The sequence below is a fragment of the Falco peregrinus genome, chromosome 2, assembly GCF_023634155.1.
Source record: "Falco peregrinus isolate bFalPer1 chromosome 2, bFalPer1.pri, whole genome shotgun sequence".
NCBI classification, from domain to species: domain Eukaryota; kingdom Metazoa; phylum Chordata; class Aves; order Falconiformes; family Falconidae; genus Falco; species Falco peregrinus.
In genome coordinates this window covers 70829063-70853114 of record NC_073722.1, presented here as the reverse complement: position 1 = coordinate 70853114, position 24052 = coordinate 70829063, and the positions used below count along the sequence as shown (strand labels likewise).

Here is a 24052-nt window from a genome sequence, read left to right as displayed (position 1 = left end):
CTAGTACCATCTGAGACCCCCTGAGGTATCCATCTCCTTGGTCTCCCTCGGTTAAATATGAGCCCAGATGCCCTTGTCTCCTGTGTCATACCTGTCAGATCCAACTAGGTGTCTCAGACACCTCTGGCATCTCAAACAGCACTTTAAAAGCCATGTTGGGAGGTTGATTAAGGCCTTCAGCAACACAAACAACATTAAACTGTGTGACCAATAGTTCAGAATTACTGAAAGATATTACATATCATGCTTCAGCATCTCCTGAATCATTTTTCAGTAACGTTTTCAGAGGTAAAAAAATAATAAGCATTGTAGAAATACTAGCCCAGAATGAACTTAGATGTTTTTAGATAAACAACCTCAAAATAATTTTAGCAAACAAGTAATTTTCTTGTATTTTTCACAAAACTTATCCCTCATTTAGAAAATAAATGCAGTGAAAGATTTCTCAAATTCTTCATACCTTAGAAAGAATTTCAGTTTCTGATTTTAATGCCAAATTAACTTCTGCATTAACTGCGCAACTGAGAACAGTGCCTTCTTCTCCAGCAGTGTTGCTAAGTAACCACAGCATTTTCTGCCTGAGACAGGTCAAGGATAAGGGTTCATAAAATGCTTAAGGAGTTTAAACATTATCAAATGAAAAAAATATTTTCTATACAAGGTAATGATGTAAATGATGTACAGAAGCAGGGCTAATTGCAGTTGGGAAAATCTTCCCTTACAGAATCCTTAGGATTTTTATTTTACATGTGTAATTGCGTCTTCCAAAGAAACAGCACAGTAATGTTCAAGATTTTATCAATAGACAGCGAAAATCACTTCTGGCAAACTTCTCTGCATCAGCAATGAGATGGCCTAGATACTCTGACAGCTCCTCTTTAAGAGCTTTTGTTTCCATGACAAGGCCTCATCACAACAGCAGAGATAAAGCATTAAAGAAAACTGATAGGGCAAACAGAAGGTTATGATGCTTTTCTCTCTCCCAAAGTGCTATTATTTCTCAAAGATCATCCTTGTCTCCAGGTATGTTACTCTGCCTTTTTCCAATATGAAAATAATTTTCCTGTTAGAGCCATTTGGACCAGGTACATGTCTTAATGTGTACCTATGGTATACCACACGCTGATTCTTCATACACACTTCGTTGATATACGTTAACAAGCATACTGATGTACAGCTGGTTTTGATTTTTCTAGTATCCCAGACTCCCCTGCATACTTTCTATGTTTCTTTCCTTTGTCATCTGCTTTTCCTTTCAGCAACACTATGTATATGTTGCAGCATGTTGGAAGAAACATCTTGTCATTTATTTCGATAGCTTCGGATTCTCTGGTGGTTCTCTCATCACTACAAAACCTAATCATTTCAAAGTGTTCAAAAGTTGTCTGTAGACAGCTAGTTAAAATTGTTCACTCAGCCAAAAAGCATGCACTTTCTGAAGTGACAGCCAGACACTAAAATATGAAGTATTGCAATGATTTACAAATAAATTGCCTGCCTCTGCAGAACTCTGGTAAAATCTTTCACTTTTTTTTTTTATTGTTGTTTTTTTTGGTTGGGGCACAAAAAGCATTACAGCAAGTCCTAATTAAGGCATTAAGAAGTATTAAATGTGGGAATGAAAATTTAGACAAAGCACAAAGCCAGCAGATCATACAATGCAGTAATTTTTGATATAAATTTTTGACATATCTGTTGATATAAACAACTTCTCCTTAAATCCAGGGGTAAAGCTCTATTTACACAACTTTCTCAGGGTTTCTTATAAGTACAGCCTTCCTCCAAGACCCTGAAGTCACAGGTAACTACTGCAATCCAATTAACATTTATCTTCTTGCATAAGGATTTTTGATCCTCTCCAGAAGGAGTAGTCTTAGAAAATCATCAATGCACCAGTACTTCTTATAATAAGTTTTAATAATAGTCTTAAAGTATCCTTTTTATTTATGCCTTTTAGTAGTCCAAATGAGAGCAGAAATGTTTGAGAAAGCTACGGAGGCACTGAAGTTCAGAATTTGCCAAAAACATATGTATAAATTCCTCCTCCCCTTTGCCAATGCTCTCCATAATAAGGATTACTGAAGGCATTAACAATAATGCAGAAGGATAGTCTTGAAAGAAGAGGGACACTAGGCTCCCCACATCTAGGTAGTTTCTGAGTCTCTGAAAGCATCTCTCTCTTGTCTCCATTAACCACACAGGGAGCCCCTGACAGGAGCCTCCTAATTGAAAAACCTAACTTTGGCACCCGAAGTTACGCATGTGTGTGGGCTGGGGTTGCGACAGGACCAGCAGCCACGTGATGGACAAATTACACACGCAGCCTTCACAAGGGAATGGCCAGTAACCAAAGGGATACACAAAACTCCCTTCAGTGCCAGAATTCAGTGGAGCAAAGCCAAAAGAGATTCCCATAGTGGGTTGGTACTGTGAGACAGCCCATACAGAGGGTACACAGCAGCACTATTGACAGCAGATATGCTGAATGTACTATTGTTTAGATAGTTTACCTTCAGCTACTCCTGCTGAGCCTCCTTTTACTCTGGGAATGTTGCCCCCCTACTGCTCTTTGAGGCCGTATCTGATCCCAGTGGCTGCTCTCCAGCGGGGATTGAATAAGCCCTTAGATAAAGTTGGCAAGGAAGCTCACTCCCCTTCTGAAGTACTTTCAAGAAACACAAGAAAATACATCTGCTTTAACAAGTACAAGAACTATCAACCTGGGGTAGAAAACTAGCATTCCAAGCCCTTTGCAGCTTTTTAAAAAATGTGTTTATCTTGAGCAACACTGCATTTAAAAATGACCCATTCATGTCAGTGGGAGCTGGAGCCTCTCAGGAATTTATTTAGGGTGACTTTACTAGCTAAGTGACAATCAGAAGCATACTAAGAATGCATACTAGAAAGGAAGGGACTTACTATCCTTTTCCAAGGACTGACAGTAACCAAAACCTTGAATGATCTGCAAAAATCAATCAGGTTCTGCACCAGTGCACAATGAGTCAGCTGGCGCAATTGCCCTGTAATACCCCTGAATGGAAAAGCTTTCCTTCACCTCCTGAAATCAGTCAGTCAGAAGCTTTGTGTTCTTAGTTAATTCTTCTTCTGCAAATCAAGGAAGCCAACAAGCAGCCCTGTTTTGGACTGACTCAGGATGATGGTGTTTTTCTTTCTTGAAGAGGGAAGCAAGCATTCCAATGCTATCCATATGAAGATGCATGAGCAATACAGCATGAAAAACTACACGATGGTCTTTAAATGCCAAGAGCCAGTGCAAGCAGTCACACGAAATAATGCATCAAAACTTCTAATGAGAGAAAAGGAGGCAGTTAAACTCAGCAGAAATTCATTACAAAGCTGCTAAAGGTCAGCCTGCAAATTTACAAGTCACACATTAAAAGAGTAGCACACCACTGCTGATCTCAAACCACTGCTGATCTGCCTGAACTCGCTCAGAGCAGATATTGCCAGCTACGCACCCAAACTTCAGCTGTGACCACAGATAACCAGCACCTCTCAGCAGCTCGCCTACAGCCTTTCACGAGAAAAGGCTTTCCACTAGTTTTAAGACCTGCCTGACACAGTGCATCACCCTGGAACAAGGAAAATGACCTCCTCTTCTAAAATGGAAATAAACAGAGGCACTTCTCTTCGCCACCCAAACTCCGTGCTTTCAAATTCAAGATTTTGAATATTGTAAGTCATTGCTTTACATTTAACATTTACCTTCATGACAAAAATCTCACACTGTTCACCCATTGCCTTCATGTGCACAGAACTGCTGCCTCCATGCATTAAGAAACAAAAGGTGAACACCTTCTGTCACCTTACTTGTACAAACCTGTCATCAGCCTGCCTTCTGCCCAAAGCAGCCAACCCAGAGACTAAACACACTTTTCCACCAACAGCAATGATGCTGCCAAGAAAATTAACACATTCCTTGTTCCATCCGGCACTTTTTGGGCTGCTAGCAGAGTCCATATATTGTTTACTTTTACGAAAGTGGCTGACAGCTCTGTTTGCATGTTTTTGCAGAATGCTTTTATTAATTTCTGCACAAGTTAATAGACATATTAAGAACACTGACGTGTACGAACCCCATTTCCTAATCCTGAAGTGTTTCCTTCCCTTGCATACAGTTCATGGTATAACAGCTTTTAGATTATAAGTTTTAGAATATAAAATTATGAAAGAAAAAGTTTTCCTTAGCAAGTAAAAAAAAAATAATTTAAAAATTGCTTACTTCCTTTGCAGGCAAGCACCCAAATTACAAATGTCTCTTCTCAAGAAAGATTGATCTCTTTGCAATGGAGCTACTTTCAAGAATATATAGAAAAAAAAATGTCTGTTTTGCTCACAGAGGAACACAAATAACTTTAGCTTTACTGGGAATAGGAAAAAGTAAACATTACTGCTCATTCCAAGATATAGGAGGACAGGTTTATTAGAATGCTTTATTTTTAGAAACATGATTTTTTCCCCCCCTTCTTTTACAGAAGATTTCAGAGAATACAAAAAACTAATAAACTCAGAGAAGCTGCAAATACTCATATTCAGTGGAGTTATAGATTGACAAGTGACTGCTTTTTTGTGCAGTAATTTTTTTTTTTTTTGGCTAATGATATTTCTTTTCCTACATAACAGTTTTCCAGTGATAACCCCCCCCAAAACATAAAGGAACTCAGACCATATCTATTCCATGCTTTATCCACTGATGATCTGTCAAAGTGTGTTAGCTGGCTAGAGGGTTTGCATATACAAACTACATTAATGTTTTTGGAAAGGAGCAAAGATGCAAGTAATTAATTGTAAGGAACACTTGGCTTTGAACATCTCACCCACAGCATTTCTTAATATACTTCTATTAGTTAATAGAGCTGTTTTCAGTTTTGCTTCCTGTGTAACATTTTCTTAATAACTTGCAGTCAAGATACAGAAATATCCTAAGGCATATTAGAATCTACAGTTATGTTCAGAGACATACATCTGCCTGTAATAAATTTAATTAATTTGTATTGTTTAACAAATGGAATAGGCAAGAGCTAATAAATAAAGAAAATGGGCATGAACTGATAGAGAAAGGAGTGAAAAGGAAAACCAGTGTAATATGAGTTAAGACAAGTACAGTCCACTACATATACCAAACAGGAATTAAATTCTTACCTTTGTTATTGTATACATCTAGATAGTTTGGTGCTGAAAAAATTGTGATTAGTGAAGGGAAGCCTGTTGTCTGGCTTTTCCTGTACATACGATACCTAAAAGGAAAGAGACAACACTAATTATTGCTCAGTGTTGCGTGTATATTTGTCACTGACCAACCATAGTGCAAAAACCCCTAGTACATTACTGCGCTGGCTGATAACAAATGCCAAGACAGAAAACCATGCATGTCTGCTTTTAAAAGCCATAGAAAAAAATATTTTCTGCAGGTGTATTCATTATATTCATTTGGGATGGCCGGGGATGCAACACCATGCTTGAAAGCTGTGTCTCCGCCTGAAACTTGGTGAGCTAGAGGTGGTTTTTGTTACGAATTCACTCAGTGCCTGTCCCTGAAGCCAGGTGGCCTCTGTGCATGCACCCCAGGACTTTCCCGGACTTTCCCTCTGTGGGACTGCAGGTGAAGGCAAGCACCAGCACGTGCCTTGGAGATGCACAGAAGTGCCTTCAGAAGTGCACGTCCTCCATGCCCCTCCAGCTGCCTGCACTCTGCGCATGCAAGCGATGGCAAGGCCAAGGGAGATGGAAAGTATGAGAAAGGGAGGGGAAACAGGGGATCCAATATTTTCGGTGCTGTGTCTAATCTCATCCAGTCTATTAGCCAGTGTATGAACGCTTTCATGTTTTCATTACCTAACCTTGCTGCCTTATGAAAAATAAAAGCCTTATTGGACCAACATATAATCAATCGAGCATCAAAGCTGCAAGCAATTGGAAGCAAACCAACCAAACAGTGCTTTTGTCTTACTAAGACACAAATACTGCTCTTTAGTCTTCAACTACAAGAAACTGAAGAAAGTGACAAATATCCACAATAGTTGCACTGAAACTATTGTGTAGTTTCACTGCAATCCCTTCCACAAAATTTTTTCACCCTTTATTGGAAAGCAATACAATAAAAATGAAATTTCATTACCCATGAGTATTTCATGCCAGCTATTTTTGTCAGAGTAATAGCTTGCTTTTAATTGCATTGAAGTTTTTAAGTATGTGACAATTCAAACATTCAGAATAGCTTTCTATACGCATAGTGAATATCGACCTCATTCCTACAATCTTGCTACTTTATCTTTTATCACTATTCAGGTTGGGTAAAATTTCTACCTCCAAATAAACACATTAATAATTTATGCAAGATATGCAAAGCTATTTATTCAGATACTAATCCTTCATTAACATCTCAGAAGTATGGTACAGTTCAATGAATAGATAGGGTTTGGTTGGGTTTTTTTTGTTTGGTTTTTTTGGGGGGTTTTTTTGTTTGTTTTTTTTTTTTTTTTAAAGCGGCATAAGAAGTTGTAGCTTTACACTAACAATAGTTTCATGAGAGAACCATCAACACTTGATGCTTGACCTGGGCTGTTTTTGCACAAGTGTCTTAATAAACTCGTTAAATTGATTAATGATAGTCCTGCATTAAATCATTTTTAGATATCACGCTCCACAAGTTTATTTTCTTGATAAACTGTATAACCACCAGGCCCAGAAGTCTCAGGTAGGTATGAAAGACTTGAATGGATGACAGTTATGGCCTTTGTGAGCCAAATCACTTCCAAGGCATCACGGCAATCAGTGTGTCAGAAGTCTCAGGAACATTTGCAAAACTTCTTTTTTCTGAGCTGAATTTGTTTTCCTTCCCAAGTCTGCCACTCAAGTAACTTTTGGTCATTTTATGCCACTTAAGATCACTAAGGCTAAGTAAGTGGGATATATGAGGATTCATTAAGTCCTGTAACTCAGTAATAATAATGTAAAAGACATTCTAATGCCAGTGTACGTTTGTTCAGCATTCATAGAAAGTGAGAGCGGTTGCAACTTTAAGTTTTCCAGTTCATTCTCGCTCAGTTCTTTCTTTCCTTGCTCTGTTTGACAATGGTAAGCCATTATACATTATTAGTGCCCCCTCTCCACACACACTTACCCGGCATCCTGGGCTTCATGAGCTCGGAGTATAGATAACAAGTTATTGTGCTGTAGGAATTCACATACAGCAGGGTAACTGTTAGAAGAAAATAATAGCACCTGTTATGGCATTATCAGAAGCACCACATTCAGCTCCAGCTTTCAAAAATGTTTCATCCAACATGCATCATTCATGAAATCAGCCCCTGCTCTGCCAGCAGATTTCAGTAGAGACAACACTAGCAGCAGCACCTTCTTTAATCCCACCCCATAACTGTGTGGAGAGGAACTCTGGAATGTTGCAATTCATTGCATAACAACAACCACCTTGTTTCTTGTCAGAAAGAAAGTAATTTCATTAAACCTTAAGATTCAATGTACTCAAAAAAAAAGTGATACAATGGTTGCTTGCAACAGAAAAACGTCCTCACCCACTAACTACAGTACCCACAGGCTGTTCATCGGCACCAGACAATGAAGTGGTGTGCCGAAAGAGAGGGAGAAATACAGAAAGGAGAAAGGCAAATCAGTCTCCAAACTGGAGACTTCTGATCTTCTGAACTTCATCTCCTCGATAAACAAGAATTATTTTTCCCCTTGGCAATTTTACATGTAAATTCTGTGACTTCTGAAATCCCCCAAATGTGCCGATTGAATTCCAAGACAAGTTCTATTGTATGAATGAAAAAAAAATATCATCAAGTAAAAATGGTGATAGAGGTATCTCTATCATATTTTTCATTGCACATGGACAGTGTTGTTTGAGGAGAACAGAGGAGCCCTTTCTTACAACCTCAGCACTGTGAAAACCACCCTTACTGTTTAAGACACTGAACACTTACGGAAATCACATACACGAAAAACAAAACATAGCACAACCTGAATGCAGCTTTGACAGCACAAGTGTGAAATATTAAGTTTTCAGAAAAAAACTACTTAAAATTATACCTAACTGTTACAGAACTTAAAATGACTCCACATTTCGTTGCTTTTGAAAATAAGTTTTTTCTGTAACAACTGTTTTCTTCTTGCTTTTAAACCGCTGATGAGACTCCATGCCTGCACTGAAGGATAAAAAGCACGATGGCCATCTATCATTTCAAGACAGGAAGCAAAACCTCTCTTCTCCTGTCATTAATAATTTAATACAGAACCCCAGAAAGCCAGATTCCTGGCTTCTCCTGTCAAAATCCAACTGTAGCAAGAACAAAACTGAACAAAGAACCTGCATGGAAGAGGGTAACGGTGAAGCGGCACTGGAATAAAGAAAGACTTCACAAATTTGACAAAAGGTTACCAGGAGCCTAAAAAACCACAACAAAACAATGCTAAAGGGTGGGAAAGACTTTTTATTCAGATGACACCTAGAGCTCTTCCCTTTCCCCCCTCCTTGGGCCAGCCCTATATGTTTTGTTTTGCCTTATCCAGATTTATTTCCCAGCCTTGAAACCAAGCGATCGTTCAGCTGATTGTTTTATATTTCATGACCTTTCAGCAGGGTGGGAAGTGGGCACCCCTGCGAGGTGGCAGGTGACCTCACCCACACCCCTGCAGCCCAGTGACCCTATGTCTGAAAGGCACTTCTGAACTGAACATTGCTCACTGGCAAGTACGCAGCATGGTATTGGCACCGTTCTGGCTAGCAGCTTAAAGGAATCGCATTTTAAAACACTGATCTCGGGAGTAACTAAGTGTTACCGCCTCCTGTCACTATCTGAATTTACTTCCAGTCCCAGAGGCTGCCTGCACATCAGCAGCAAGACAAGCTGGCCAGGCACAGGAGTCTGAGCTGGTACTTTCCTGCACCCCCCTGTCCGACTGGAGCTTGACCAGCTCCAAGCACCCTAGCTCCAAAGCCAATGTGGTGGAGCTGCAGGCTGGCACATGTGGAGAGTTGGGCTGTTTTCTGAGCGCAGCCTGCCCCAGAGCAACATCTAACCTGAGACCAGGACCAAAACACAGCTTTTCCTGGATTTGAGGCCCAGGATGTGACACACAGACATTATAATTCCCTCTCTTCTCATTGCTGGGCAAATTGGAGAGCAACAATCAAAATCATTGCTCAAAAAAACCCATCAAAACTGGTGGCAAAAGGTGTAAACCTCATATAGCAGCTCTGAAACATCATCTGACAGTCGTAGAAAAAGCGAGATAGACCCTACATTAACACCCATTCCCCATATTTATTTTCCACTATCGATTCAACTCTCCCATTGTTCAAATAACAGAACAGTTGGAAAAGTTTAGAGAAGGAAATACAAGGTGTTGGGGCAGACATTAAGGCATCTCCATGATCGCTCCTGTGCTGGTTCTGCAGCACAATGGGCTCACAGCGTGCCTGTAAATAACACAAATTTGCAGAGTCTCTGAATCTCCAAGTGTAACTCACATACAGGTATGTTACAGGATCGTACATACCATCAAAGACCCTGGCAAGAGCAGACTGTTCTGCAGTACCTTAGGGGCAAGATGCAGTCATACAGTTATATTACACAAAATACTTAAGTAAAAGCTGTTGCTAAAAATACTGAGCAAGTTAAAAAAAAAGTATCTCTCAGCTAAACATTACACAAGAGACCTGCTGTCCCAGCCATGATTTCATGGACCACCTTCAGAGTCCACTTGCAATTGCTTAAGAGACCCATGAATTTCAACTTCATGCATTAAACAGATGAAAACTCAAAAAAAAAAAATAATGCAAAATCTAATGCATCATCTTCCTTCAGTTTATCCAAGAGAAATGCTACGGCTTGCTTCCAGTCTTCCTGGATATTTTGCAAAGCTGAAATGTCATTTGCAGCTAGAGGCTACAAATCCAGTAGAATGGTATATTGCTGGTTTTGGACTTGACCAATCTAGCATATATTCTCAGCTGCAGGTTTGGTATTTGGAATTGTCTAAAAAGATTGCCATTATAAAATAATTTCAATACCCAAATTACGTGGGGTATCATTTTGGCAACTGCAGTGATCTCACATACACTGACAGGCTGCCATTCAAACCACTGGCAAATGAGAACTAATTTGCATACATTTATTTTCATAATTAATTGTGACTAAATGTAGACTTATGGTACATGTTGTTTAGAAATTTTTACATTAACTTCTGAAAACTGGGGTCTATAGTGAAAAATCTGATAGACAGTTGATTATGTTCATTACCCATGCAGCTGCCCAAAACGTCTAGCCTACTACTTTTTCCCCCCCTAGTATTCTTTTCATCCAGTGTTAAGTACTGCTTTTAAAGTAGATATAATGAAGTGGTAAAAAAATGCTCCTGAATAGACACGATAGGCTCTTCTTTCCATTTCAAAAGTACAAAAGTGGTGTGGGTTTTTTTTATTTCTTAATTATCTTACTCTTCATAAATCGTGGAAAATAGACTTCTACTAGCAGAATTTGGCTGATTCTACAGGTTCCACACCTAGAAAGGCAGAGGTGCTACATAGTGCTCCATGCAAATACACACACACACACAAAAATTAAAATAAAAATCTGGCTGCCATCTTCTCTTCTAAGTGAATAGCATGGTATCTGCAATGAGCAAGCACTCATATACCCAGAGCACTACAACCTATGAGCAGTCTATCTGGATATTTTATTTTTAAAAAAGAAGCAGATCAACTCTCAGGCATTTTTCTTTAGCTATTTGTTAACGCTGGAGCTGGGGAGAAGCAAAGTTTCATCGTATGCAGTTATTATATATGTTATACCAGTGTGACAATAAATAAGGGGCTTTAATTTCCAGCACTTTCTTAACATCAGTGTGCTCCTGCCCAAATGTAATTTCACATTAAACAATATTCCCTCAACACAAAAATACATGCCTTCCAGGTAAACAGCAGGAAGTCCTGCAAAATGCCAACAAAATAGATATTATGGCAAAAGTTATCAGAAACTAGCTCCAACAGAAAATACTTCTGCTTGGAAATTTTTTTCTAGTCTTTCTAATGAAAATTATCATTTTGTCATCAAATTCCCTACTAGTTTTTCTGATTGCTACCCTTCCAGAAACACTCTCCTCCTTGCCCTCCTTTGCAGAACCCAGACTGTAACTCAGATGAGCCAGAAATAAAGCAGTTGGCCAACAGGGAAAACAAACAAACAGAACCCCCCCACGCAACAGGCTTTTCCAGAACGACCCAGCCTTCTGCCTGTGCTTCATGTGTCATGTTGAATCATGGAAGAGCAGTGACTCACAGAGAAAACAAAATACCCCCCCTCCCCCCGTAAAAGCCAGAGATGTTACTCCCCGTGGAGTATGTGACTGATATTCCCTACTTCAGCACCCTTTTTTCATTAAAATGCCTCATGCATAGTGTACTAGTTCTGAGGTCTCTTTTGCATGATCACTGATTACTTCTACACAGTTTTGGGAGAGGAGCAATACTTTGCTAATGTGAACCAAAATGGCAGACGTTTTCAGATTGCTCCTCAACCAATAACAGGAAAAAACTGGATGGATTTAATTATATATATTTTTTAATATTCTTCATCAAACCATTAAACCAGAGGTGTAAATGCTTTTTTAAAAAGAAGAAAATCAAATTTAACCCAACAGCTTCTCTAAGATTACATGCACATATAAAAACAGGCTTTCAGCAAAGCCCACAGGCCTCACACTTCAGTCTCCAAAAGGCAAATGCTTTTGGTGCTCTGTCCCAGGCAGCTCCGAGCACATATCTTTCCACGTGCTTTTTCTTGCCCTTAGCTGTGCTGTCTGCAAAGCTGCACTGAGAAGCAGAGCAGAGCAGAGAACTGCATTGGGATTAGAACAAACATGTTATCTTTTTTGCAGAGTCATTCTTTAGGCTTGGATATATTCCCAGGTCTGATGGAGCACATGAGCAATTCTACCAATACAGCTATGCAGATAATGTGAGGGCAGCAAAAAGCTTCTGGCCTGGAAGAAGGAAGAGTGGAAGAGTAGTTTAAAATGCTGCTACTGCAAAAAAAACCCCAGAACATTCATACAACTCTGCCTTCACCCTGAGGTGAAACATGGTACAATCTTCCAAAGCTTTTAGCAGATATTTCTCTAGTCCTTGCATACTCACAAACTTAACAAAAGTAAACCGCTGAAATGATGTGCTGGCAGTATTATTCTGCCCCAGAACATCTGTAAAGCCGAACCATTTCACTGCTATCCAAGGCTGGCAAATGAACTTCTTGACAAGTCTGCAAAACTAGTCACTCTTTGCCACTGCTAACCATTCTGCCTTTGCTTTTGAAAAATGTAACAACATAGTCAACAGCCAAACAGCTTTATAAAACTCAACATTCCTTAAGAACTGATAGTAGACTCACTATGAAAACCCAAGGCTGGACCACCACGCCAGCAGAAAACTTCTGAATATCTGCTCTGCTTCTGAGGCCATCCATTGACTTTGGCCAGGCTCATGCCACTCTCATGCTCTTGTTAACAGTAATTAACCAAGCCTTATACACATAAAGGATCCCAGAAAGTCAGTGTTAAGCTTGCACATGTGCTTACTCCTGATAGGAAGCCCTTGATATACTTTACATATGATAAAACACTGCTAATTAACTCAGTGGTGCAACCAAACTCCTGATGTTCTTTACCAGAGCTTTGACAATAGGGAAATGAAACAAGCTGGGTGTGGGTCCAATCACAATTTTTCACAGTTAGAACCATGCATGCTCATAGTAACTTTGTCCAAATGTGATGAAAGAATATTTTAATTCTTCATCCATCCAGTAAATCTTATGGGAATGATGACATTCCCTGTCCTAGTGTGGCTTATAAAGAAAAGACTTTTCCCCACACCTTAACAATTGCTTAAACCCAATTGCTTAACTTAATCCTTAAGTTAATATTATTTTCAGAGAGAGAAGTCCAGCTGACTTCTTCAAGCTTTCTGATCACTGGAAAAAAACTATTCTCAAGACTGTAAGTAGCAGGATATCTTGCTAAGTCAGATAAGTTTCTTATAGAAATGCCTGGGAGTTACTTTGCCACTCGTCCTCGAAATAAATGCAAAGAGTCATTGGCAAGATCAGTACAGCCAGCTATGTGCAACTAAGTATTCAATAAATAAATTCAAGGCAATAGTAGATAGTCTGACAAACAGAGGAAAACTTCTTTACCAGCTGGATCAGCTGGAAAATCGGCAGGGGAAGAGAGGGAGGAACACCACTCAGGGACAAATTAATTCCCTCTCTTGTTCATAAGATTCCCTGAATAGGACATTATTTTGGGTACGGATGAAAGAAAAGCTTCACTTCATTAAAAAACAACTCACAACTAGCACCCAGCTATTTCTACTTTTTCATAAAATTGCACCAACATGACCATGACTATGAAGGATGTACAACCTTAAATTTCAGGAAGAGGAAAGGAAATCTCATCACTATCACTCCTTGCTCACTTTAAAGTCCAGAGAACATTAATAGATTTCCAAGATTTACTTAAATTTCAGAGTTACTTTTCACTGTGGCATTATACTATTGCTGTTTTCAAGGATCCATAAATTTCGACAATCCACATGGCAAAATGCTGCTGCATGCAAGAGACTTGCATTAAGCAGTGACTCTTAGCACCCTTGAAAATTAAGCTGACTGTTCTTTACATCTCTAAATGACAGGTTAGGCCTGTGGTTTCAAGATCTGACATTTTACAGCGCTAGCCATAACAGTTTCAAGAAGTCTTACACAAAAGGAAACTTCTTGAAGAAAAATCGTGTCAGTTTGAAATTCAATAGGCTATACGTGAGCAACCACCTAAGGTAATGCACTGAGATGCTGGTCAGACTACTGTAAGCTACAATCTTTCTACTTTCCCATTTGTATTTACCTTATACAAATGGCTCAACATTTCATAAATGAGTTTTGGCTGAATGGAGATGAATTCATGTATTTCTGAGCTGGGAAGTCCTGTTAATATGTTGTATGTACACAGTTAGAAAGCCACAAAACCGTCATTTTCCTCATAGCATTTTGTTGTAGGAAGTTTAAATCACAGAAAAGACATTTGAAACGTGCCTTTATAATGAACATGTCTGTTAACTGTAATAAATGACTTTCATTTTATTTCTTGCAATTAAGCAATCAGAATCATCTAGAAATTTTCCTGCCTCACATGTGTGTCTGAAATCTTCCTGACCTTCCTTTAAAATGCCCACTGCTACCTTTTAACTTCCCTTTCTGGAAATGACTGAAGAAACAAAACAAATTTTATTCACTGAAGAATAAACACAGTCCATCCACCCAACAGACATTCTTGAGGGAGGACTGCATAATTCAGTCCTTCCTTTACAAATGTAGCTGGCTACAAACTTAGGGAAATTCACTCCTTTTCTCAGGAAGTAATCAGAAAAGGCAAGCAAAATTAGATGTTGCATACCAATGGATACCTTTTATTTTTTTTTTCCCCCAGGGATTATCATTAGGTGAGCAATTAACGACCTTCCAGAGAAACGAGGCACTTCTATTAAGAAGACACGAACACTTGCCTTTATATAATCCCAGATAGTGTGACTCCAAGCGTCCTCTGCTCGCATCATTAAGCAGTTACATGTCCCTCACGCATGACCTGACAAGTAGGTATCGTCCAAATACCTCCTTTTTTCCTGAAACACGCACTTTTCTCATTATGAGTCAGGACACAGACTAGATCTGGTATATTTTCAGGATAAAACTGATACATATTTTAAGGAAATTTTATGGTAATTTTAAGAAACAGAACTCTGGGGGGAAAAAGCCAACAAAAATCTAAGCGCTCTTCCAGTGTATAGTAAGCCCTGTATCTAAGCGCAAGGCACGTTTGCAAGGTTTTTCACTTTTGTAAGAGAGGTTTACGAGGGAAAACCGCTATTACTCACTGTTTGCGGTGCCTGGGAGTCCCAGGCACACTCTGGCGTTCGGTGCTGCTGAGATGAGGAGGAATGATTTCAGCCCTCAGAGTCATAAGCCCATTTATGCACCGATCAATTGTTTGCAGCAGCATAACACCTTCTTTCATAATGAGACAGAGCATGTTTATGGAGTCCCTTCCAGTCATTATTGATCCGAAGGTGGCAGTGTGACTGGCCTGCACAAGGTGCATGCCAGCAGCCCAGGCTGCACTGCAAACTGCTTCCTTCTCAGTCCAGCCCCACGCTGCAGCAATTACGGCTTGACAGAAGGACTAGGAAAACTAATTTCTAGAAGTCAAACCATCTGCTACCTTCCTAACTAACGTTACCAACAAGGAGGCGGTTGATTCCAGCGGCCCTGTCTCCTGGTTACTGGTGGAAGCCATTGATTTACTTCTGACATGTTACTAAACAGCTACAGGTCAGCTATGTCCAAGGTGAGATTTTCCAAGATAACTGAAAGAGCTGGATTCCTCACTTCTGCTGAGCTTGTTGGGAAAACTTAGACTTGCTTGTCACTAGCATGGGCTGAACCAGAACCACACCCTCTAAAAGGTTCAACCACCCCTTAACACTTCAATAGCATCTTCACATTTCTTCCGAACAAGAAGTATTTTTTTTTAATTAAGATGTCACTGGATACATTGCTCATTTTGCCATTTAACCTCCTCCCCTGCCAGTTTTGTTACTCTTGTGTCCTTGTAACAACAACAAAAAAACCCCAACCAAACAAAATACGCAACAACAGCAACAATAAAAAAAACCCCAAACAAACAAGAAAAATCAAAATCCCTCAAACCCGCCACACTGTCAGAGGAGGGTATAACATAATCATCGCCACTGTTCACGAGGTAACACAGGCCCGTCCTATGGGGAAGACGGAATGGAAGTACTGCTTGGAGGTTCTTCTCCACCAGTTCAAGCACACCTAATGGGGTGTCCTCTGCCTGCTGCCTACAGGACTCTGTCTACAAACCAAGCTGCCTACCACTAGAAACAGAGAAAGGCAGCAGTCATCACCCAGGCACCACTGGGAGAAGGGAACAGTTTGTTGCTTGCTTTGGTCTCCCTGTGCATTGCTAAAGAGGGGCCAGGGACATGTCCCCTGGCACACAAGGAAATCCGCTCCTTTAATGTGCAGGAGAGAGAGTCTTCTGGCTCCTTACTAAGAGAGAGAGAGAGAGAGAGAGAGAGACAAAAAGCCCCTACACTCAAAGGACAATTACCACGAAGTAGAACAGAAATGGAGAAGAAGGTTTCCTTTAAATAGTCACATTTACATTTGTTTTAGATATCCTTCTATCCCCATTACTATTACGTTTTCCAGGAACATTCTCAGTTATGTTTTAATAACAAAGGTCCATAGAAAGCAATAATTTTGAAGATTATTAATGTGATGTCTTTGCAGCATTTAAGTCATCATATGTTTCTGTAAGAATGTTACAGGCACCAACGCTGTTCAAATCCTGAACTCCTTGGGAAGAACTATTCCCAAACAAAAACAAAAGTTCGATAAAACTGAGAGAAAAAAAGTACCCGTGTGTGGGAATTCACAATATTTACTTACCCTGCAGAGTGATACGGTAGTGCGTTTTCCAATGCTGGCATCTTTCATCGAAAATTAAGTTCTAATTTTCAAACTAGAGATGTAGTTACCTATCCCTTTTAAAAAGCATCACAGTAATTCCCTAAATTACAAGAACAGCCATAAACACAACACACAGGCTTTGGTGAATAAAATTAAATAATTTTAGGGTTTCCCAGTTGTGGCTGAAAGCAAGATACAAACAAACCAAGCATGAATTTACCTGAAAACAAGGCAAGACTGCAGAAAAAAAGGCCCAGTTGTCTAGTGCCACAAACTTCAAGCAAATGTTTATATACTGCAAAACCAGAACAAGTTCATGTACAGAAACCCATTCAAAGTCGTAATACTCACCTGTAGAAGTACGAGCACCCCCTGACTGTGTTGTGAGTAAAGTGTTCCTGAGTCTTCTCATTTCCAAAGTCCTCCAGTGGGTCTGACCACAGGATGTCACACATAGGTCCGTACGCAGGTGGTTCCTTGAATCGATCTAACTAAGAAAAATAGGAGACAAAGAAATACTAACTTCTTTCAACCATGTATCAAAGAAACACTGAAGCAAAGTTGCCCTTTTTCATCCCATGGGTGGGTAAACAGAGACCCAAAGCAATCTATTTTTCAGTTTTGGGCCGCTCTCAGCTTTATAGCAACCGATTTTGAGTAAAAGTAAAACACTCCTTGCTAACACTCACAAAGAGGAGAAAAAACAGATATAACCAAAAACGAAGAGATACAGTAGATTGCCATTCTATATAATTTTAATGTGGAATTCCCCCCCCCCCTTTTTTCTACTGTATTTTGCAATCATTTCAGTAGACAAAAGAGAAGATGGTATTTCTGTATTTTGTAAATTTTTTTAACATCATGGCACTCAATTTATGTGCGTGAGGCACCTCAAGAAAAAAATACTGTAGTTATTTCAAAGCAAGTTCCCATTTTTATTTAAATAAATTTTCACAAAAAAATCATATTTAAATACCAAGACAATATCTCTGCATTACAGCATCTTGCCATGATATTCTTGTTGCTCTCATAACATTAACCTTAATCAAGCAGCTAAAGCCTCCTCTTTCTGCCTGACTACTGGTATTAAAAAATTCAAATTATATGGAATCTTACTGCGAATAAGACAAAGCATGCAAAATACAGAAATATTAAAAATCAGCATTCCTTTGCAAAAATTCTTTAATATAAAAGCACCCCTTGTTAAGACGTGTGTATGAATCAGGCTTGCACTACAAAACATTCTCTACTCTGACCAGAAAGATCAAGTAATGATTTAGTAGCATACCCAACTCATACCCCCCACGCTCCCTACTCCTCCCCAAAAAAATATTTCCAAGAGAAAGAATTTTTGTATGTTTTCAACACTCAGTTAAAAAGCTGTGATGAGACCTCTACAATTTTACTTTTGTGTCCTTGTCATGAAATATTCACGGCATACCTACACTTAACTTATTTCAGCCCTCTAACAATAATGCTTTTGTAACTAAAATTAGCTTTAAATTAAATAAAAATTCATAAATATGCAGAACCAAGATGAATAAACCTGCTCGCAGGGTGTGTGTATGTGTGAAGATGTTAATGACCTTAATCTAGAATCTGAGAACTTTTTATTCTGCCATAACATTCTTGCAAAGCCAGCTAATTTTTAGGCAGAGAATACTTATGTAATGAGATAGCAAACCCTTACCTCAGAAACAAAACTTTACATTCAATAATTTTTAAAAGTGCAGTTAATCTAACTGCTTTTAAATCAAAATGTGGAATTACTGGCTCAAGTTTGTTGTTGGTTTTTTTTTCTTTTTAAAACTGCATTAATTTCTTAGTAGGCTACAAATTAACTTCAGAATATAATTTATCTTTTAGTAACTTTAAAGCTCAGAAGTATACATTCGTGTTTGCAGGTTTCAAACTGCAAGCAAGAAACAAGAAAATCTCTTCTGCTGAGAACACTAAGAATGAATGGTTTAAATACCTGCTTTTAGAAATATCAACTGAGATCTCTTTTACTGAAAAAAGATCTGAAAAAAAATTAATCTTTCATAATGTGCAGCAACACTGGATTATGTGAAAAAAACATCTGACACTGTTCTTTGAACTTTCATGAGATTTTAAAGAAACTTCTCAGAACACGAGAGTACCACTCAAGCATCAATTTACTAAGCTTCACTTCATTTACTAGGCACTCAAATGCAGTACGATTAAAAATGTGGCAGGACCTACAGAGAACGAAGCTCTTGACATTTTTTAAAATAATAATGTTGTTTTAACTATAGTAATTACAATTATACCGTAATTTTTTATTATATCTTTTAAGTATCCTGAGTTTTTTCTACAGCTACTTTTACCTCTTCTCCAAGGAAGTGCAGAGTGCCTAACAAGGCACAAGGAGTCCTCAGATGGTGTGCTTACATTGTGCTAGTAGATTAATACTTGAAAGAAATTCATGCTATTTATTCATTCATTCCCAAATACTTATATACCTACAGATTATTGGGCTTTTTTTAGAACATGAAGATGATAAATACTTTGTTTTACTGGATGCCGGTGATTCCCTCACCTCAATAAAATAAGACTAATAGGAGCCATTCCTTTCATGTTCCATTTAAAGAGACCTTTAAAAGGTGATAATGTCAACATGAACGTCAAAATGACATATGAGCATCTCACACAAATGAACAACAGTAAGAAAGGATTCAAGTTGTAGTTGCTGGTGATTAATGGTTCACTTATTAGGCCTGAACACTATTCAGACTTACTTTTCTGATGTCATCTAAGGTGTTGATCTCTGGAGATAAGCCACCGTGTACACACAGGAATTGTTGGTTCATCAGAGCAGCCAAGGGAAGGCAGTCGAAGGCATCCATGCAGGCATCATATACACGTTCTGAATATTTGATTTTACCTTTTAAAGATCAAGATGGTATCAGAAAGTGCCATCAATATTTAAGAGGAAAAAAGAAATTAGGATGCTACTTAGTTTCTCAATCTGAGGACTGTATCAAAGCTTGCCTCATGCAAAAAATTATTTCGGATTATTGTTATTCGCTGCTGGAAAATTCTTCAGATTCTGAGGTGAAACTAGTGAGAGTTCTGCCAAATTTATTACTATTTTCTAAGAAAATGTAAATAAACAATTTAATATACTGTTATAGTCTGCCATGAAATCTACATAGCAAACCTTAAGAAGTCTGTTGAGTGGTTGTCTTCTGCTACATTACCACTCAATATGATCTCTATGAAGTAATCAGAACTTTAGCACAGTCTCTTGTAATTATCTACAGAAATGCCATTCTGAAATGAACGAGGTGGTACAATGAGGCTGAAATGTTAATTTACCAATATGCATATTAAACTCAGTAAACCATGACGCCTTTGGAGCCAATTAATATTTCCTTTATCCCTTACGCCAAAAGGGGAACACAGATTTATGGCAATAGCTTCAGATTACAGTGCCACTGAAACAAACAAAGCTTCATTGCGCAAGTGAAGGTCTATATCTAATGAGCTTCTACATGTCCCTGTATCCTTTCTTGCAAAACAGAAAGGAATTCCTATAAAAAGAGCATACTGCAAAGTTTAAACCTAATTAGAGGTTAAATGTGAAAATGCTATACTTAAAGAAAAAACCCAACAACACAATATAAAAATCCTTTGCATTTTTCTCCTGCCGTACAGGAGAGCCAGTGAGATGCCACCTCCTCCTCAAGCGATCGGGGTCCTGTCAGAGATACCTGAGCTGGTGTGCTGGCAGGGTTTGATTGCTAGGCGGCTGCATGGGGCAGCAAACCAGCAGCTACTGCAAAAAGCAGTGCCAACATGGGTTTACCAAGAGCATCCAGGCTCAGGTGTCTGCACAGTAGCCCTGGGCTGCTTTGCAGGCCAGGCTGGCAAGCTGAAGTGCCTTGATACCTGCAGCACCAAGTGACAACACCCCTGGGTTTGTACAGGTGGTTGGTCACTACCCACTGTGGAGGGTCCAACCCCTTCCTTTCTGCACCACTGAGGACCCTCTCCAGCCTCTGCAAGGTGACTGCCTTCTCAGAGAATGATGATCACAATTTGACATTAATGATCGTTAAGAAGAAAAGTACATTTCAAATTAAACAAGCATCAAATACTCACAAAATAACAAATCAAGTTGTTGAAAAGGGAGTTAAGAGGAGAAAGATTAAGGCAGACTTACATTCTTGCTTAAATGTGAAATACTCTGTTAAATGTCTACATTCATGATTCCCACGAAGTAAAAACAGTGTTTTGGGGTAAAGGATTTTCAAGGCCCACAAGTACAGCACACACTGTAAATCAGAAACAAGAAAAAAAATATAATTCACAATTAAGGATGTAGTTCAACCACGTAAGTACAGCTCCACCAAAAATACTAGCAGAAGAAAAAGTATTCCGTGTGAAACATTTACTTGCAATGTGTTAGCTTCACTCTTCATACATTACATGCAAACATTTCTTTGCACTTTAACCTGCACTGGCTGAAACTAGTATCCTATATTCTGATAAAGTTTCACACCTCTGCTCAGTGGTGCACTGCCTTCAGGGGCCCCAGCTATCAAGAAGCAATTGCTGCACACCTTTAAAACAAAGTGCGCACTCTCCACCTGGTAGGTTAGGCAGAAATCTGCCGTGGAAACAATTTCACCGGAAGATCCATGTTTCCTGGCTTAAGGAAATATTGCCATAGAACAATTTAACTCACACTTCAGGAAATACCTCAGCTTCCAGTATTACACAGTTTTTCAATGAATGCTTGTTGATTTTTCACTTAACATTTTTCTGTACAAACAACGGAGAAAAAACCCACAAAGCTCTTGCATTAAATGAAGTTACTATAAAGCTTCTATAAAGCCTTTTATCTTTCCAGATTTCTATTTGAGATGACATTTCTTCTAGACATGTTTTCAAAGATAAAAAAAGAGAAGCCTGGGAGAGGCTAATCTGTGCTCAGACCTCTCAAAACCATAGGATTAAAATAGTTGCTTTGAAAACAAAACTGACACAGCAACGCTGCATTACAAGACTCTTGGCAAATGAGTAAACTCGCAAACTTAATGGAAGATTTATTCTTTGTGCAGGATGACCCTGCCCAGGTACCTGGCTGACAAACTCACAGCTACAAGGAAGCTGATGGAACTAAGACCCATTCACCCCATGAGATGCACCACCATCTGCAAGAACACTGTACAGACCACAATGGCCTCTCAAAAAACTGGGGGTAGAAAACTGTCTGAACAACTTCTATTCCAATCTTTCCTTCATTAAATACCCACAAACTGCAGAACTGTTGCTCGAGAAACAAAAGGTCACAATGTCCCTGCCCCCCAGACTTTCATTTGCAGCTACCTCCTAACACTCCCCTTCCTTCTATTGACAAAATTTATTTACCTTAATAATCAATAGATTGGAAACTCAGAATGTACTCCTAACCAGTTTCTACTAAAGAGCAAATTCAGCATTTTTGTCAATGTAATGCCTCTGTATTTGTACAGCATCAATTCTCTTCTACAGTTCAGAATGTCTTGATAAACAGCATAATTACATTAATCATGTCTCAACGTTTTGATTTCTGCTCCCTCATTTGCTATGCAGTCCTCATCATATAAAAAAAAGGAAAAAGGATACAACACTTATGTTTGTGCTAAGCCTCACACTATCCATAGATAATTACATAGCAACAGGGGGTTTATACTACTCTTTGTCTTGAATTTATTACATATAAACACCTGGATGCTCTGCCTGCGCTCTGTAATTTCTGTTCTTCTATTCAGAGGGTCTAGAGCCAGGTAAAAGAGCAGAAAGTACAGGCAGCATCCTCCAGGACCTGCAAAATTAATTCTCCCCCTTGGAAACAGATGGAAGGCCTCCCAGCTCACACCACCTCTTCTGCCTCCCAGGCACTATTGCCACTGCAGGAAGAGAGAAGAGACATCAGAACGCCAGGCAGATCATGCTGACGGAAGCCAGCATGAAATTATGGCGTCAGGTCACAGGAATTACCTGCTGTGGCCCAAAACAACACAAAGGGTGAGCCTCGAGAATGTCTTCTCTCTGTACAAACTCCAGCAGACTTGAGTTTGAGGATTTCACTTCAATGGGGAAGGAAGCCTGCACTTCTCCACACCACTAGCTCAACCCTCCGTCTCTTTGAAGATGACTTCTTCATTCCTCCAAGAATTCCCAGAACTTTCTTCTTCTTAGAGCTTACTGGCTAATGCAAAAATTTGATGTAAATGCTGTGAGACAGTAAGTTTAAAGGGATACCTCCATCCATGCAAGAACAACTCCAGCTTTTAAAGTTGTGTATTAGAGCTTCTAATCTTGCCAAAGGATCTTATAATTTAGAAAAGCACAATGATTAGTGCTTTACTAAAAAAAGAAAAGAGAAGGAGAGAGGGGAGAAAGAAGGAGAGAGGGGAGAAAGAAGGAGAGAGGGGAGAAAGAAGGAGAGAGGGGAGAAAGAAGGAGAGAGGGGAGAAAGAAGGAGAGAGGGGAGAAAGGAAAGAGAAGTGGTTTAACCTTCCCTCATAACTAACCTTTTCTATTTTCATAAAGCTTTGGCAACACTGAAGTGACTACTTTGGTACTCAAAATATCATCCAGATTTGGGAAGCAGTAAAAATGAGGAAAGCTGGAAGTTTTATCTTTTTGGCATTTGGTACTTACTTACAGGTAATCTCTTTAAATTTCCTTATCACAGATTTATTTTTTTTTCCCCTCTAGACTCATTGAACTAGACTGAGAAGATAAAGGAGAACCAATGCAGTCCAGAAAGTTCTGTGTTTCCCTGACAGTATTCAAGTAACGTAAGCCTACCATTCATATTTTGTGTTGTCAGCTGTACCATATCAAAGGCTTATTTTGTTTAGATAATTCCTTTAATTTTCTCCCTTTTCTGTTCAGTAGTCCAGTGATGTAACATTGTAACAGTAAACAAGAACTAATCAGCAGATTTTTTCTTCCCCATGCAAACTAAACAGCAAATATCAGGGTGACTATTTTTCATGGCTTTTCAACTTAGTCATTTACATACAAAATCCTTAAGTTCAAAAACAACATATCATGAGCAAACATTGTATTTTTTTCTAACTCTGCTTTGCATATCATGATTCTTACTGAAGTCAAAAGAGTTACAATAATTTGCCTTTGGTGAAAATCTGATCTTACAATGTTCAATTACTTGGTAATATTGCTTCCCAATAGCAAAATTTTAAAAGCTCTCTTTTTTCCTCCAACTTTTTCATCAAAAATATACTACTCATCAGCTCTGCTGTAGTTCTGTGTAACATACACAGCAGCAACCTTGCAATCTGGACATCTCTAAGGTATTTTTGGCCTGTCCCATTTCATACTACCAAAAAAAAATAAATACATCTCTTAAATGCCAGCCTTCACACTGCACCCCTGCTTACTTGCGTAGTCTTTCAGCTGTTGAAATAGCAGATATATTAAGTTTG

At 39.0% G+C, this 24052-nt stretch overlaps 1 protein-coding gene across 2 annotated transcripts in view; it reads right to left on the bottom strand.

Annotated features, from left to right (window-relative positions):
• The window catches only part of PPP3CA (protein phosphatase 3 catalytic subunit alpha), a 196567-nt gene that overhangs the window by 27964 nt on the left and 144551 nt on the right, over positions 1-24052 (bottom strand). For both annotated transcript variants that reach the window (XM_055795230.1, XM_055795229.1), the window contains exons 4-8: positions 20773-20884; positions 19346-19491; positions 16938-17077; positions 7145-7222; positions 5164-5258 (exon numbers count right to left, since the gene is read on the bottom strand). In XM_055795230.1, the coding sequence (XP_055651205.1) occupies positions 5164-5258; positions 7145-7222; positions 16938-17077; positions 19346-19491; positions 20773-20884 (571 nt within the window). The remainder of the gene's footprint in view (positions 1-5163; positions 5259-7144; positions 7223-16937; positions 17078-19345; positions 19492-20772; positions 20885-24052) is intronic.